Below are 16,831 nucleotides of genomic sequence, written 5' to 3' on the forward strand. Positions count from 1 at the left end.
AAAAAACAATCTCAATAAAAAATTGAAAAAAAACGAGTAAATCATTAAGTTAAAATCGTTTTTTATTTGTATTTTTCGTCACGAATATAAAACTGACTTAAATTCGCATCCTCAAAAGCTCAAATTCCCAGTCACAATCTTAAATTAATTTTTCTTTTAAAACGTAACTGAAAAGTTTCGTACAATAAATAAAATACTCTTATATTCACTTAACATTCTTACAATCAGAGACAGATAATATATTAAAAACACCTTCTATTTAGAATAAAAATATATCTCTTATAAACTAAAAACGCCTTCATCAACACAATACCAAAACTTTCCAATTTTTATTAATCTAAATACCAATCTCTGATCTCCATTAATAATATAATCCGCAGTTCCAAAGCGAGATCAAAAGACATCTAAATCCATCAAATAAAAAAATTATCTCATCTCAAAATTAAAAATTTCCGCTTTGGAGCAACGTAAGTTTATAAATATATATATTTACAAAAATATCCGGATTTTTTTTTACAAAAAATCACTTTAAAAATATTGGTATCGAAAAAAATATGATATAAAAGGAAGAAACTAAATGCTTTGCGATGTGCAGAAAGTTAAAAAAATTTTTAATTTAAACCTTACGCCTAGTTGCGTGTAAATTTTCATGCAGGATTCCCATAAAATGCACTTGATCTCTTTCCTGAAGACGATGATCTATCAACCTGTAGGTATGGATTATGAATTTAGTAACAGTAGTTGCACAGCCTTCTTTACATTGGAGCGAATCCCAGTGTTTCTCTCGATTCGGGACTTAAAACACAAGCAGATTTCTAGGTGTTTTAAACTTATTTGCTGGTGGATATTTCGTTAGTTTTTCGTTTAAGATTCTTGCGACTCGCACGCGACTTGTCGTCGCGATGCCTGGCATCTTTCCAAGATGTCCAAATTGCAATGACTGCTCAAGAGAAACGAGAAAGGACACAAAGTTCCATTCAATTGAAATTGCACCACGTCGTCGCTGCGACGCAAATGGCAAGAAATTTACATCGACGAGTCTTCGGATTTCGAACACGATTCCTCCGCAAGAAGCGCGTTCAAATCCAGTTCCTGGACGTTTATCGAGTTTGGATTTGAACCTGAAACAATGCATAACAATGAAATTAGTGTATAGAATTCCTGAAAATAAAAACAAGAATCTAACGACAAAATTTGAACAATCATCATAAAATGTGCCTATTGTAATTTGAAAAAAGATCATCTTAAAAAAAAATAATAATTTTATTGAAAAAGAAAACAATTTTTGGACAAAAATAAATAAAGAGGAAAGAAAAATGAGAAGGGAGCCAAACAAATACCCTTCCTTCTCTTTTTAAAAAATTTCTTTTCTCTTTTTTATTTTTTGTCCAAAAAAATTGTTTTCTTTTTTAGGAAAATTATTATTACTTTTTTTTAAGAGGATCTTTTCTCAAATTATAATATGACAATTTTGTGGTGGTTGCCTAAAGTTGGTCGTTGCATTTTTGGTTTCATTTTCAGGAATTAAATAGGATGTTAACCCTTATTGACCCGAAAATTGCGAAAAACCACCCCTTACCACCCTATTTTTCATTTGAAAATAATAAACGTGATTTTTTAAGGTAATTTTTTCAAATCGAATTTTCGATGCGAAAGAGGTCTTGACAATAGCTGAAATCATAAAAACTTTTGAAAAAGGGTAAAAATTGGAGAAAACATATCACAAATAATAGAAAACATTTTTTTTTGTTATCTAAAAAGGTTAAATTTCGTTACCATCCCATAAAATAGCCCAAAAGGCGTGAAAATCGGCAGTTTTTCCAAAATACTATTTACAATACCAAAAAATTGAAAATAAATTTAGATCTAAAAATAAATAAAATTTAAGTTAGGTCGAAATTTTGAAAAACGGCAGAATTTGATTCACGTAGAATTTTATTTTAATGATTTTTTGATAAAAATGTTGAAATTTTTGTATGTGCTTGCGTATGGAACGTCTTGAGCCATTTCTTCAATAAAAAAGTTTCCAGTTCTTACCGCGTGGAGGTCGACGTTTATAAAGATCCTTTTTTTTCTTCTTTATTTTTATATATTAATTTTTTTTTAAGATTTGTATTTTTTATTTTCAGAATAATCCGTAAAATAGCGGTTTTTCGTAAATATATTATTTTGGGGGTATTATTTAGACATTTTGAACGGGAGATTTTGTGCTTTTTCGCAATTTTCGTGCCAGATTCTGAAAGAGCACACTTGAAAAAACCCGCCAATAAATTTTCAGATCTTTTCCAGCATAATTAACAAAGTTGTCTGTGCTTAAACTTGACGGACAAAAACGGAAAAATTGGATCAATAAGTGTTAAATAGGATTTTAAATTTAATTTTAATCTAATTTAAATTTCTTAAATTTAAAGAGGAATGCTTAAGTAAGTTTAAAAATGGTTTATTTAAAAAGCTGCCCCATTTTTAAGAAAAAAATTATTCAATTTTTTAATTTTCACCCTTTTAAGCCGAAACTTTTACTTTATAAATACTCATCTTTTACATAATTGATTTTGTTAAAAGACAGTTAAATTGTTAGCGAAAAATAATTAATTTTGAATCCAAAAGGCCGAATTTTCTGTCAAAATATACGAATTAAAAAAAAAGCCGAGTTTTCCATCAAATAGATTATTTTTTAAACCAAACACTGGAATTTTCTACCTGCAAAGATGAATTTTCGACCAAAAAGTTAAATTTTGAATCAAAAAATTTTAACTTGAATCAAAAAGATTAATTTTCAACAAAAAAGTTTACGTTTAACCAGGAAATACACAAGTTGTTGAATTTTTCATTAAAAAAAAAATGTGAATGTATTTTCAGGCAAGTAGTAGAATTTTCAACTAAAAAAGACCTTTTTTCAAGAAAATAGTTGAACTTTAATGTAAAAATATCAATTTTCCACCAACAATGGGGTTTAATTTTCCAGTAAAAAATAATTTTCAACCAAAATTATGAATCTTCGAGTGAAATAGTAGAATTTAAAAAAATTTAATTTTCAAACAAGAAAATTAACTTCTACCAAAATAGAAGAATTTTCAACAAAATACATGAATTACAACTAATAGAGATAAATTATCAACCCAAAATTGAATAGTTAAATTTTGAGTTAAAAAAAATTAATGTTCAACCTAACAGATGAATTTTCATCTAAAAAGATGGAATATTCAAAAATAGTTCAAAAAAAAAAATTATCACCAAAAAAATCAAATTAAATGTCACAAGAATAGTTACACCTTCAAACAAAGTGATGAATTTTCAACTAAAATGATCAACTTTTAACTGGAATAGTTGAATTTTAAATCAAAAAGTTAAATTTCATACTAAATTGATGAATCTTTAACAAGAATAATTGATTTTTCAAACGAAAAGTTATTTAATAAAAAAATCTAACTTTTTTAGCCAAGAGGGAAAAAATGAGTAATATAAACTTTTGAATTTTTAAGTAAATAGTTGAATTTTAAAATATAAATTAAGTATAGGACCCACAGTCCCTACGGGATAAAATATAGGGACCAAAGGGTACTTTTTGTCACGCTCATAGGGTACTTTTTCACGCTTAAAGGATAAAAAATTCAGAATAAATTCATAAGATTTCAAAGCTATTCAAGCTAAATTCAAATTATTAGGAAAACATTTTAAAATGAAAAAATGCCATTGATTTCCGTGAAATTGCAAAGAATTTAGAGGAATTTAAGTTTATAAATAAAATTATTCTTAATTTATAAATTTATAGATTTATAATTAAATTTATAAAAATTAAAGGAGAATTTGAAAACATTCAAATTAATTGAAAACAATTTAAAAATATGAAAAAAAATAATAATTGAACTACGTAACTTTAAAATAAGCATAGAAATATTCAAGGCGATTTCAAATCTCTTAAAATCTTGAAAACCCTACTAATTTTTAACCAAAAGTGACCATAGTTCGAACCAATTTAAAATAATTCAAATGAATTGGAAATAATTTTAAAAATCGAAAAAATTGCATTGATTTTCGTGAATTAAAAACACTTTAGGGGAATTGAAGGCACATGAGAAGAATTTCAATTAAATTCATAAAAATTAAAGGAGAATTTGAAAACATTCAAATGAACTGAAAACAATTTTAAAATATGAAAAAAAATCATTGAATTCAGTAACCGTAAAATAAGCATAGAAATATTCGAGGGAATTCCAAATCTCTTAAAATCTTGAAAACTCTACTAATTTATAACCAATAAAGTGACTAATGACTTCGAACCAATTTAAAATAATTCAAGTGAATTAGACATAATTTTTAAAATCTAAAAAATTGCATTGATTTCAGTGAAATTTGAGTGAATTTAACGTAATTTAAGGGAAATGAGAAGAGTTCAACGAAATTCATAAAAATGCCTACAAATTTAAGGTTAGTTTAAAAAAGACTTCAAGATGAATTAAAGAAAAACTTTTTAAGAAACAATTGAATTGAGTAAGATTGAGTGAATTCAGTAGAATTCAAAAGAATTAAAAAGAATTCAGAATTAATTACAAGAATTCAGGGCGAATTCCAAAAGAATTGCAAAAAACATTTGAAAATATCTTTAAATCTTTGAAATCCTACGAAATTCCTCTCTTTTTGTGAATAAATTCTTTGAAATCCATTAAAATACTAATATCCATTAAATTTATTAAAACCTTGGAAATTATTTAAGTCTCTTAAAAATGGTATGAAATCTTAAAATACCCTAAAGTATGTCAAAGTCTTTGAAATCGCTTCAAACTATTGGGGGAAAAAATTTCTGCTCATTTTGAAATTTCCTAAAATATTTCAAATCATTTGATATCGTTTTATTTCCTTGAAACTTTTTAAAGACCTTTAAAACGCCTAGGAATCTTTTACAATATCCTCAAATATTAAAAATCATTTCAAGTCTCATTGAATTAATGAAATCAATTAAAAATTTCTTTGTAATCTTTTTAAATAATATAAAATATTTCAAATTCTTGAAAAAAAAGTTCAAAGTTCTTGAAAATGCCAAGGTATTTGAAAAAAACACCTTAAAATATTTCAAATTCTTTGATCAATTAAATAAAAACTATAAAAAATCCATCGGATTAAGCAGAATTTACTAAATCTCTTTTTATCCCTGAAATCCTATAAAAAACGTCACTTACCGTAAATAGATTCTTTAAAAACAACTAAATTAGTGTAAAATCCCGTGAAAACTTTACTACATTTTTTTAAATCCCTTGAAATAAATGAAATTAATTAATAATTCCTTGGAGTCTTTTAAAATTTCCTATTATATTTAAAATGAAAAGCTCTTAAAAATGCATTAAAAGTTTTAAAAAATAATAAATATATTAAACTGGAATAGTTACATTTTCAGTCTAAAAAAAATAACTACTATCATCCCAAAAAAAAATAATTTTCCAAAAAATACTTAAATTTTCCATAAAAATGATTAAATTTTAACTAGAATAGTTGAATTTTTAACCGAATAAGATGTTTTTCCAACCAAAAAGATTAATTTAAACCAAAGCAATGAATTTTCAACTAAACTGATGAAATATTCAATTGGAATAGTTAGTTACATTTTCCGTTAAAAAACTAATTTTTAAGCTAAGAAAAAACTAATTTTCACAAGAATAGTTTACACTTTCAAACAAAGTGATGAATTTTTAACTGAAATGATCAACGATCAACCGGAATAGTTGAATTTTAAACCAAAAAGATAAATTTCTGAACTAAAACGATGAATCTTTAACTAGAATAATTGAATTTTCAACCGAAAAATTATTTAATAAAATAAGTCCAACTTTTTCAGCCAGGAAAGAAAGAAATTGCTAATAAATTATTGAATTTTGAAACTAGAATATTAATTTTTTTACCAAGCGAAAGAACTTTCAAAAAACAAAAAAAAAAACAATTTTCAAAGAAAAAGAAAATACAGGCCTTACAGTGAAAAAATGTGATGAAATCATAAACAGGTGATAAAATATAGGGACCACAGGGTACTTTTTTTAGTTCTTAAAGGATAACAAACATATTCAGGATAAATTCACAAGACTTCAAAACAATCTACGTTAAATTAAAAAAATTCAAATGGACCGGAATAAATATTTTTAATTAAAAAAAAAATGGATTGATTTTCGTAAAATTGGAATGATTTTAGAGTAATTTTACGAAAACAAGAAGAATTCGATCAAACTCATAAAAAAATCAAGGTGCATTAAAAAAAATTCAAATAAATTGAAAACAATTTAAAAATATGAAAAACATTTCATTGAGTTCAGTAAGTTTGAAATTACCTTAGAAAAATGTGAGGGAATTCAAAAGAATTTAAGAAAATGTAAAAAAAAATCGAGGTGAGGTAAAAGACTTCAGTCTCAATTAAATTAAAATAAAATAAAATAAAAATTCCATTGAATTCAATCAATTCAGATGAATTAAAGTGAATTAAAAATAAATAAATAAAATAAGGATTTAGGGTGAATTAAAACAAAAAATTAAAATTACTTCAAATCTTTGAAACCCTACTTATTTCTAACAAAAAAAAAGACTAAGGACTACAAAGCAATTCAAAAAAATTTATATGAATTTTAAAAATAAAAACATACATTTATTTCAGTAAAATTTGAGATAATTAAGGGGAAATGAGAAGGACTCGATGAAATTCATTTAGAAAATCAAGCTGAATTTAAAAGACAACCAAGTAAATTGAAAATAATTAAAAAATATGAAAATTGGAAAAAAAATCGATTGACTTAAGTAGAATTCAGTACATTTATAAGAATGGAAGTGAATTAAAAAAATTCAAGTGAATTCCAAAGATTTAACAAGAAATCAAGGTAAATTAAGAAGAATTAAATTTCTGAATACAAAATAATGAATAATTTCTTGGATTCTTCTAAAATTTCCTATTATATTTCAAATTATAAGCTATTGAAAATGCTTCAAAAGTTCTAAGAATACCCTAAAATCTTGAAAATTCCTTCGAGTGTTTGAAATCTTTAAAAAAAATATGGAAAAATTGGGTGAAAGGTATTACCTGCATGTGCTAGAAAGAGATCCTTCAAAAATCCGAGTTCCTTGGTAAGCATTTTGATTTTCTCCTCCAGCAATTCGTTTTCATTCTTCAGCTGATTCACTCGTTCGAGGGTCTGCTGTGTACGTAGTTTGCTCTTCACTCGGGATCTTTTTACTGCCTGAAAAGGTGTCAATGGGTCATAGAAAATACGAATATTGCGAAATTGGAATCACCTTCAAGATGTAATTAGTAATTATAATAACAGTGTACCTGATTATTCCTGTCACGTCTTCTTCTGTAATCCTCGTCGTCTTCTTCATCAGAGACTGGTTTCTTTTTCTTATTCGCGGAGTAGTTTTCCTTGTTTCTCGGCGCCATCTGCATCAGAAAAGATCGTTTTTCTGTGAGGAAAAACAACAAGATAAGAACTCAGTTAAGGATATATATATATCAGGTTGTCTAGAGTATCTTATACCAAAAATTCGAGGACTTTTTCTAACTTTTTCAGGATACAAAAAAATGCATTTATTCAGATTCAGATTTTAAGTTGATTTAGCATCTAAATTGTTATGCGCTGAAGAAATATTTAGTTCTGATAGTGAAAAATATGAAATAGTATGAAAAACGCTACAAGAGGGTGGTCGCAAAACTTTATTTTCAAAATTAATTTTAAAAATGGCCTTTTCGTCAATAATATATGTATTCTAAAAAATAATTTAATTTTCAACATAATAATTAAAATTTAAACAAAACTTTTGAATTTTTAACCAAATTGTTGAAATTTCAAAATACGAAGGTGAATTTTCAATCAAATAATTGAATTTTTTAAAAGAAAATTTAATTTCTAACGAAAAGTTTCCCTTTTACAAGCCGAAAAATGTTTAGCTTTATTAGTCGAAAAATGGTTTACTTTATGAAGTTGCTTCTACTTTCATCTCTAAAAATTATATATCAAACAACTTTTCCCATTTGAAAGTTAAAAAATGGTTTATTAAAAAAATTACCCCCTTTTTAAGAAAAAAACTGTTTACTTTTTTCATGTTTCCGGTTTTAAGCTGAAAATTTCACTTTATAAATTGTCTCCTTTTGAATAATTACATTTTTTAGAAGACAGTTAAATTTCTAGCGAAAAATAATTAATGTTCAATTCAGAATGCCGAATTTTTTGCCCAGATAGACGAATTTTCAACAAAACAGTCGAGTTTTCGATAAAAAAGGTCGATTTTAAAGGTCGGTTTTTTAAAACAAAATTCTTACATTTTTATCCCAATACTGAAATTTTCTACCTATGAAGATAAATTTTTGACCAAATACTTCAATTTTGAAACAAACAATTTTAACTTCCGCGAAAAATACTTGAATTTTCATTAATAAATTAACTTTCAACCAAAAATTAAAAAATTTAAAAACGTAAAATTTCAAACAAGAAGATTAATTTCCTACCAAAAGACGATTCTTCAAAAAATACATGTATTTTGAGCGATTTTCAACTAAAAACTACATTTTTTTAATCAAACAGTCGAATCTTTAACGCAAAAAGATTAATTTTCAACCAACAATAGACCAGTTAAATTTTTAAATAAAATAACAAGTCTTCAAATAGATTAGTTGAACTTTAAAAAAAGTTAATTTTTAATTAAAATAATGAATCTTCAACTGAAATAGTGGAATTTATAAAAACAAAAAAATTAATTTTCAACCACAAAGATTAATTTCTATAAAAAAAGAAGAATTTTTAATAAAATACATAAATCTCAACCAGAAAAGAGAAATTATCAACCCAAACTGGAATTGATAGATTTTCAGTTAAAAAATGAATGTTCGGAATAACAGATGGATTTTTAAATAAAACGATGGAGTGTTCAATTGAAATAGGTACATTTTAAGTTGAAATAATTATAATAATAATCACTCTAAACAAAATTTCAGAAAAGTAATCAAATTTTCAAACAAAGTAATGAATTTTCAAACAAAGTGATGAATTTTCAACTAAAATGACGAACTTTTAACTGAAATAGTTGAATTTCCAGCCAACAGGATGAATTTTCGACCAAAAAGATTAATTTCTACCAAAAAAGACGAATCTTTAACAAAACACATCAATTTCAACTAAAAAAAATATAAATTATCAACCAAAATTTAAATAGTTAAATTGTCAGTAAAAAAAATTAATGTTCAACCTAACAGATGAATTATTAACTAAAATGATGGAATACTCATTCAGAACAGTTCGATTTTCAGTTAAAAAAAAAATTATCACCCAAAAAGACTGATTTTCACAAAAATAGCTACATTTTCAGACAGCGTGATGAATTTTCAACTAAAACGATGAATCTTTAACTAGTTTAATTAAATTTTCAACCGAAAAATTGCTTAATAAAAAAAAGTCCGTCTTTTTCAGCTTAGAGAGAAAAAATTGTTTATAAACTATTTAATTGTTAAGAAAAAATTGAATTCTCAACCGAAAATATTAATTTTTTACCAAGCGAAAGCATTTTCAACAAAATAAATGAATTTTCAACCAGATACTTGAATATTCAACCAAAAACGATCATTTGACAAACAAAAATAAAATACAGGCCTCACAGTGATAAAGTGTGAAAAAATAGGATAAAATGATAAACATGTGATAAGATATAGGGACCAAAGCGTAACAAACAAATTCAGGATAAATTTATAAGCCTTCAAAACAACTCAAGTTAAATTCAAAAGAATTCAAATGGACTGGAATTAATTTTAAAACTAAAAAAATGGTACAAAAATTTAAATGAATTGAAACCAATTTAAAAATATTAATAAAACTTTATTGAAACTTTGAAGTAACTTTCAAATGAGTTTCTAAAAATTCAAGGGAATTTGAGAAAATGTCTAAGAATTCAAGGTGAGGATATAAGACTTCACGCTCAATTAAATAAAAAATTTGAATTAAGTAAATTTTGAAGAATTAAAGCGAATTAAACAAATTCAATAGAATTCCAAAGAATTTGTAACAATTCAGATTAAATTAATAATAATTCAGGGTGAATTCCAAAGAAAAATTAAAATCTTTGAAAACCCTACGAATTTCCAATCAAAAAAGTAACTAAAGGCTACAAAACAATTCAAACAAATTTTAATGAATTAGAAAAATTTAAGAAAAAATGCATTTATTTCAGTAAAATTTGAGTATATTTCAAAGAATTCAAGGGAAATTATAAGAGTTCGATGAACTTCATAAAAAATCAAGCTGAATTTAAAAAGCAATCAATTGAATTGAAGACAATTTAAAAATATGCACAAATTTATTGAATTCAGTCATTTTGAAATCGGATCAGAAAAATGAAAAGGGTATACAAGAGAATTTAGTGAAACGTTTACTTCAAGATGAAATAAACAAACAAAAATGTAATCCATTGATTTGAGTTTAATTGAGTGAACTTAGAAAAATTCAGAAGAATTGTAAAGAATTTAGAATAAATTAATAAGAATTCAAAACGAATTTCAAACAAATTGCAAAAAATATCAATTCTCTTGAAATAAGTTTAAAAATTTCTTTGTATGTTTTCTTAATAACCTAAAATATTTCAAATGTTTTGAAATATCTTTTAATTTATTATAATACCAATTATATAAGAAAATTTAATTTTTAAAAATCCATAGAATTAAGTAAAATTCAGTTCATTTAGAAAATATCAAGTGAATGAAAAAAATCAAGATATTTCCCAAAAAAATAATATTAAATCTCTACAAATCTTCGAAACCCTACAAAACACGTCACTTTTCGTAAATTCTTTTAAATCTGATAAAATTTTATAAAATCCCGTGAAATTCTATATTTCCTGAAATCCTGGAAAAAGTATTAAAATACATTAATAGCTTTAAAGTGCCGTAAAATCATTCAAATCTTCGGAAATTTCTAAAATCGTGTGAAATCTTTTAAAATATCCATATCTTCAGAAATTCTAGGAAATTCTTTATCTTAAAATATTTCAAGCAGTTTGAACTTCCTTCACATTAATAATATTACAGGGTGGCCGTTTTAATTAAAGAAAAAAATTCCCGGTTTTTCCTTGGTCCACAAAAATTTCCCACGGTCAATGAAATTAAAAAAATGACACACTAATGCCAAAAAATTTTCCATTTAAATTGATAAAAATGCTCAATAATTAATACGTGTAAAATGGAAACTTTTCAACACTTTTCAACTAAACAATTTAAAATTAAATACATTCGGTTCCAAAAATCGAAATCCAAGTTTTCATTTTTAATGCTCTAAATTAAAGAATCAATCAATGCGTTAAATTTTTTTTCAAAATCATATCATTTTAAGCAATTTTAGGCTGGAAACATAAGAAATTGAACGATTATATAATTTTTTTTAACTGAACACAGATTTCAAAATTTTATTTCCAAATCTTGTAACATTGACATGTTGTTTGGAATTTTTTTGAAATTTTAAATTAATTTAAAAATTTCTTCAGAATTTCTAAACATCTTCTAAAATGATTCGAATGTTTCCTTACATTTTTGTTAAAATGCTTCAAAATTCAAAAAATGTCCTTAAAATCCTTTCAAAATTCTTAAAAAGCTATGAAATTTTTTGTTCGAAATCTTCCCAAATCTATATTTGATTTCAAATCAGGCCGTACAATATTTGTATCGAAATTTTAATACAAATAGCCGTCTCTTATAAGTACATGTAGACACTTTGTTTCAATTATTTGAAATCATTTAAAATTTCAAATTAATTTTAAATTTTTCAAAAATTCTAACAATTTCTTCAACATTATGATTTTTTCTAAGAATAACAGGTGATCAATTGTTGTGTTATATATCGAAATTCAACAACTTGAATTACAAATTAAATTTGTTTAAATAGAAAAATTAAAATTGTAAATTTATAAGTTTAGTTTTTAATATTTCATTTATAATTACTGGTTTTAAATGAACAATCGGATATTTCTAAATATTAATTGTTCTTTTTCTTAATTGAAAAATTTCAAATTAAATTTTTTTAAATGAAATATTTTAGACTGACATAATATTTGACAAATAAAAACCTTTGGTTATGTATGTATTATTTTGAAGTTATTTGAAAATTGAAAATAGTTTATAATTTTTCAATCGAGGTTTTACATTTTGTTTAACTAATAAGACTTTTTCATTTTTAAAGTAAAATTTAATATTTTCGAATTACGCATTCTGAACTGAATGATATCACAATTGAATTTTTTATTTAAAAATTTTGTAAAATTTCCTATCAAAAAATAAATGTCGTCATTTCCCGGTTTTTCCCTGTCCCATAAATTTCCCGGTTTCCCTAATAGCTTAAAAATTCCTTCAAATTATTGAGATATTTTAAAAATTTCTCGGAATATTAAAAAATATATATTTCAGTGACTAACCCACGACTTAATTTATTGATAAAAGGGAATATAGGGACCGGTTGGTGAGCTCTGAAAATATAAAAATTTTCAGTTTAAAAAATTAATTTAAAAAAACAAATTTCCATAAAATAGATACAGTAATATAAAGCCACCTTTACAAATGAAGAATCTTTGTTATTCATTTACGTAACTTTGACAAACGAAAATAAAGTTTTATTTTTTATATAACTTTTAAAGTGCGTAAAACTTATCCGTCTGTTAGGAATGATTGGGATTAAGCTAATTGTTTTACCTGGCACCAGGTGCAAATAATCAGTAAAAGAAATTATGGAGATTTTATAGTTTCGTTTATAAACATTGCAAACTTCAGTCACATATTTATTTTTATATTGCAATTTAAAAACAAAAATAAGCACATTCTTGAAAAAATTCCCTGACTTCGAAAAAAGCGCTGCCAATCTATCAGTTTCTTTTTTAATTCCGCAAAAACGTGTAATGGAGGAAATAGTGAACTCTTCACGAACTAAAGTGATCTGGTCACGTTACAATCAACAGATAATACACAATAGCTATATTACGAGTAGAGGTTGCATTTTGTCTATGGATTGATCCTCTACAATGCCAATGGTGTATTTACTCAATAAAGCCTTGAAATCGTTAAGAAATCGTCCCTGACATCCTCGCAAAGTTACACCTTATACAACACAGTGAAACGCCATCCGCGATTGTGTACTCTGACACGCGATAATTGTCTACAGTAATTATCATTAGAGAAAGATACGCGAGCCAGAACACAGTGACGCATTTTCAACATTTCAAATTCCTTCCTTTTTTCGCTCCAGAATGCGCAAAAAAGCAAATTAAACACTTCTGTGAACTTGACGCAATCGTTAAACGCGTTAAACATAAATCGTTCATGGTAAAATGAGATTTCGAAAGTGTACGTTTATTTTTGTTATTGTTTTTTAGTCTATCAACAAATATACAATATGGATTCTATATCCAGATATGACATATTTTTGAACTTTGCTCCGAAATTCTTAGAGATTATTTGAGGTTAGTAATTTAAAGTTTAAAGAGATGAAAATTTATTCTAAACAAAATGCACTTGAGGGTCAATGTTTTTTGAACATATTATGATTTAGAATGTTCACCCACGTCTACTCTACGTTTGATAATTGGATCCAGAAGTGAAAAGTTTCAGGAAATAAGTTTGTGCTTTCACCTCAGCCGATTTAATTCAATTTCACTCACCTTGTTTACTTGATTTTGTGATCTCTCTCTATTTGGTTTCTATGTTCCGAAGTTTCTGGTTTTTATGACACTTTATCAAAAATTTAGACGCTGTAATCCCTCTGCCATGTGCTTTTCACTGCAATATTTCGATTCCTGTCTCAGATGTGCCCAGATGACGCAATTTCTGATTTCATGGACTACGTAAATAACACAGATCGTCTACTCGTTCCTCATTCCCAAAAAACGAAGAAGGCAAGATAATCGAAAATCGATTATTTATTACAGGTTAGCCAACGCCTCGATATGCATTTTTTAAACACTTTTTAACTCTAAAAAGTATCTGAAAAAGAGAAATTATACTTTTCTCAGCCATAAGGCGAAATGAACAGTTAACGAGGTTATACATTCAGTAACTTGCAACCTTTTATTTTCAATTTAATTGTCATTCCTTGAGAGGTTGGCGACGCTTTAAACTCTCGCGGGAAAATTCAAACCCGGTTGCCCGCAAAACTATCTTCAAAATTCCCTGACTAATTTTTTTTATTTTCCCGACCATTAATATTTAAAGACTAAAATAATAATCTTGTAATATTTTTAGTGTAGCGTCTTCTATAAATTTAATAAAACAATGTTAAATTTAGGTGTATCGATTTCTTTATTTATTATTCTGAGGGTCTAATCTACTTAAAAAATAATTACCCTTATGATGAGACTAATTCTTTTTTATATTAAAACTTCACTTCGATGATTGATGATGGGAAAACGATGGACCAAATGCATGGGAATCGTTCCATTTTTGCCCTATTTTGCTAATATCTTCGTGAAAACTAATTTTTTCTATAGCAGTGTCTTTGAAAAATAGTTTTTATTTGTTAAGAATTATTTAATGACATAATAAAATGACAGTAATTATTATTCATCACGAAGATAAGGTATTGTCCATATATTACGTAAGACGTTTTTCTGTTGTTTAAATAAAGACGAAAATAATATTTTTATCAAGTTGAAAAGGACACAGCGATATAAACAAAAGAAAAATGTCTTACGTAATATATGGACGATCTCTAACACAAAAATAAAGTTTTGTCCCATGCATTTGGTTGATTTGGTACATTGTTTTCCCCTCAGCATTCAACAAAGTGAAGTTAGGTTAAATTCAAAAAATTCAAATAAATTGGAAAGAATCCAAAAGATTCCACTATTTTTAGACAAATTGGAGTGCATGTAGAGGATTTTGAGGAAAGTGAGACAAATTCAAGGTGATTCGAAACAAATTTAGTGATTTGAAAACAATTACAAAATATATAAAAATGCATTAAATTTCATCAAGTTTTGGAATAAGTTTGGAAATATGAATTAAAATTAAGCAAATACTAATAAAATTTCGTTTAATCCATTGAATTGTATAGAATTGAGCGAATTTAGAAAAATTCAAGTAAATTGATAACACTAAGAAAATTATAAACAGGGTTGTTACAAGAGTCTGGTTACAAAATTCCATGGCTTTTCCAGGTTTTCCATGTATAATTTTCTAAAAAGTCTGGGTATCTTTTCCTTTAAATTGAGCCAATTAAATTAAATTGTATAAAATCATAATGCAATGATAATGGTTTATCAATAAGTTTTCTTGAATTCAAAACAATGTTCAATAATATTTTTATCAAAGTGAAAATAATATATTCTGTTATCATAACCAATCTTCTTTTATTACTTTAAGAACAATTATAGTAGAACTATATATGCAAGGATTCGGATTACATTTGAAAATAATAGTAATCTAAAAAAAAAAAACTCTGAACTTTTTAACAAAGTTAAAATCAAACTTTTATATCGCAAAAACTAATAAAATTGTCAATATTAAAGTTGATCAAAACTTAATTTGTTCACGAATTTTTTTTTGTCAGTTCACAAAGTTTTTTTTGAGTTTCCCATGGAATCTTCCATTTCTTTTCAGTTAGATATTACACTTTATCTGACATTTGCTTTTTCCTTAGGTTTTCTTTTCCAACTTTTAAATCTAGAATTCGCTATAGAATGATAAATTATTAAGACTTTGAAATAGAGACGATTAAATAAGTTCCAGTCATTTTTTTCAAAACTGATTGACTTTTACAGGTTTATTAAAAACTTTTTTTTTAATCCTATGACTTTTCCAGGTCTTCCAGGACTTCTAGCAACCCTGTATAAAAAATTTAAAAATCTTTTGAAATCTTTGAAACCCTATGAGATCTTGGAAAATTTATTTAAATTTCTATAAAACCATTAAAATCCTCGGAAATCTTGTAGATATTCTAGCAATATTTTAAAACCTTGCAAGTCATGTAAAATCATTCCATATCTTCCGAAATGCTATGAAATTCTTTATTAACAGTATACAAAATATATTCAAATCCCTTAAAATCATTCAAATATCTGGAAATCTCTTGAAAATGCCTTGGAATCTTTAAAAATACCTTAAAATATTCGAAATTCTTTGAAATATTTCTAAACGATTGAAATAAATAAAAAATTCTTCGGAAGCGTTTAAAATGTCCTAAAATGTGAAAAATCCTTCGCAATCTTTGGAAATCCCGTGAAACTTTTTAATGCTCTTGAAAATGCCTTGGAATTTTTTAAAGCTCTTAAAAATTGCTTGGAATTTTTAATAATGCCCTTAAACCATAAAACTTTTTTTTAAACCTTTTAAATTAGCGAAATAAATTTTCAAATTACTTAGGATTTTTTCAAATACTCTAAAATCTGTTAAAATCGTTTGTAATGCATTGCAATTCCATTAAAATAGTATAAAATTCCGCACAATCCGGGAAAATTCCTTCAAATACTTTTAGAGCTTTTAAGATATTTAAAACCATTTAGAAGCCCTTTAAAATATTAAAATATGTTAAAGGTTTCTTGAAATCTTTTAAAATACCCAACAATATATTTTAAATCTTTTGATTTTATTTCTTTGAAACTTTTTTAAATTCTTGCAATTTATTGGATTTTTTACAAATGCTCTAAAATCTTTCAAATCTCTTTAAACCATTATATTGCATCAAAAACTCCTTAAAATATTGTCAAATACCCTTAAATATTGTAAATCCCTTGAAAAAATTAAAATCTATCAAAAGTTTCTGGGAATCTTTTAAAATGCCCTAAAATATTAAAAATTCTTTGAAATCTTTTAAAATTATGTGAAAATTTTAAAAGCTTTTTT

At 25.6% G+C, this 16,831-nt stretch overlaps 1 protein-coding gene across 3 annotated transcripts; it reads right to left on the minus strand.

The window, feature by feature from the left end:
- Positions 1 to 44: 44 nt before the first annotated feature.
- On the minus strand, positions 45 to 13,933 carry LOC117177815 (CCAAT/enhancer-binding protein gamma-like). Of its 3 annotated transcripts, none has more exons than XM_033368762.1 (4): positions 12,978 to 13,007; positions 7,304 to 7,411; positions 7,055 to 7,211; positions 45 to 1,121 (listed from the first exon to the last, which is right to left on the minus strand). In XM_033368762.1, the coding sequence occupies exons 1-4, from the start codon at positions 12,990 to 12,992 to the stop codon at positions 1,027 to 1,029; spliced, it is 375 nt and encodes a 124-aa protein (XP_033224653.1). In that variant the 5' UTR covers positions 12,993 to 13,007; the 3' UTR covers positions 45 to 1,026. The 3 variants fall into 3 exon arrangements, with proteins under 3 accessions (XP_033224653.1, XP_033224656.1, XP_033224655.1); XM_033368765.1 differs by lacking the exon at positions 12,978 to 13,007 and adding an exon at positions 13,654 to 13,933 and having other exon boundaries at positions 48 to 1,121; XM_033368764.1 differs by lacking the exon at positions 12,978 to 13,007 and adding an exon at positions 13,654 to 13,922 and having other exon boundaries at positions 49 to 1,121; positions 7,304 to 7,434.
- Between the last annotated feature and the right edge of the window lie 2,898 nt (positions 13,934 to 16,831).

The sequence above is a fragment of the Belonocnema kinseyi genome, chromosome 8 (assembly GCF_010883055.1).
Source record: "Belonocnema kinseyi isolate 2016_QV_RU_SX_M_011 chromosome 8, B_treatae_v1, whole genome shotgun sequence".
Classification (NCBI taxonomy): domain Eukaryota; kingdom Metazoa; phylum Arthropoda; class Insecta; order Hymenoptera; family Cynipidae; genus Belonocnema; species Belonocnema kinseyi.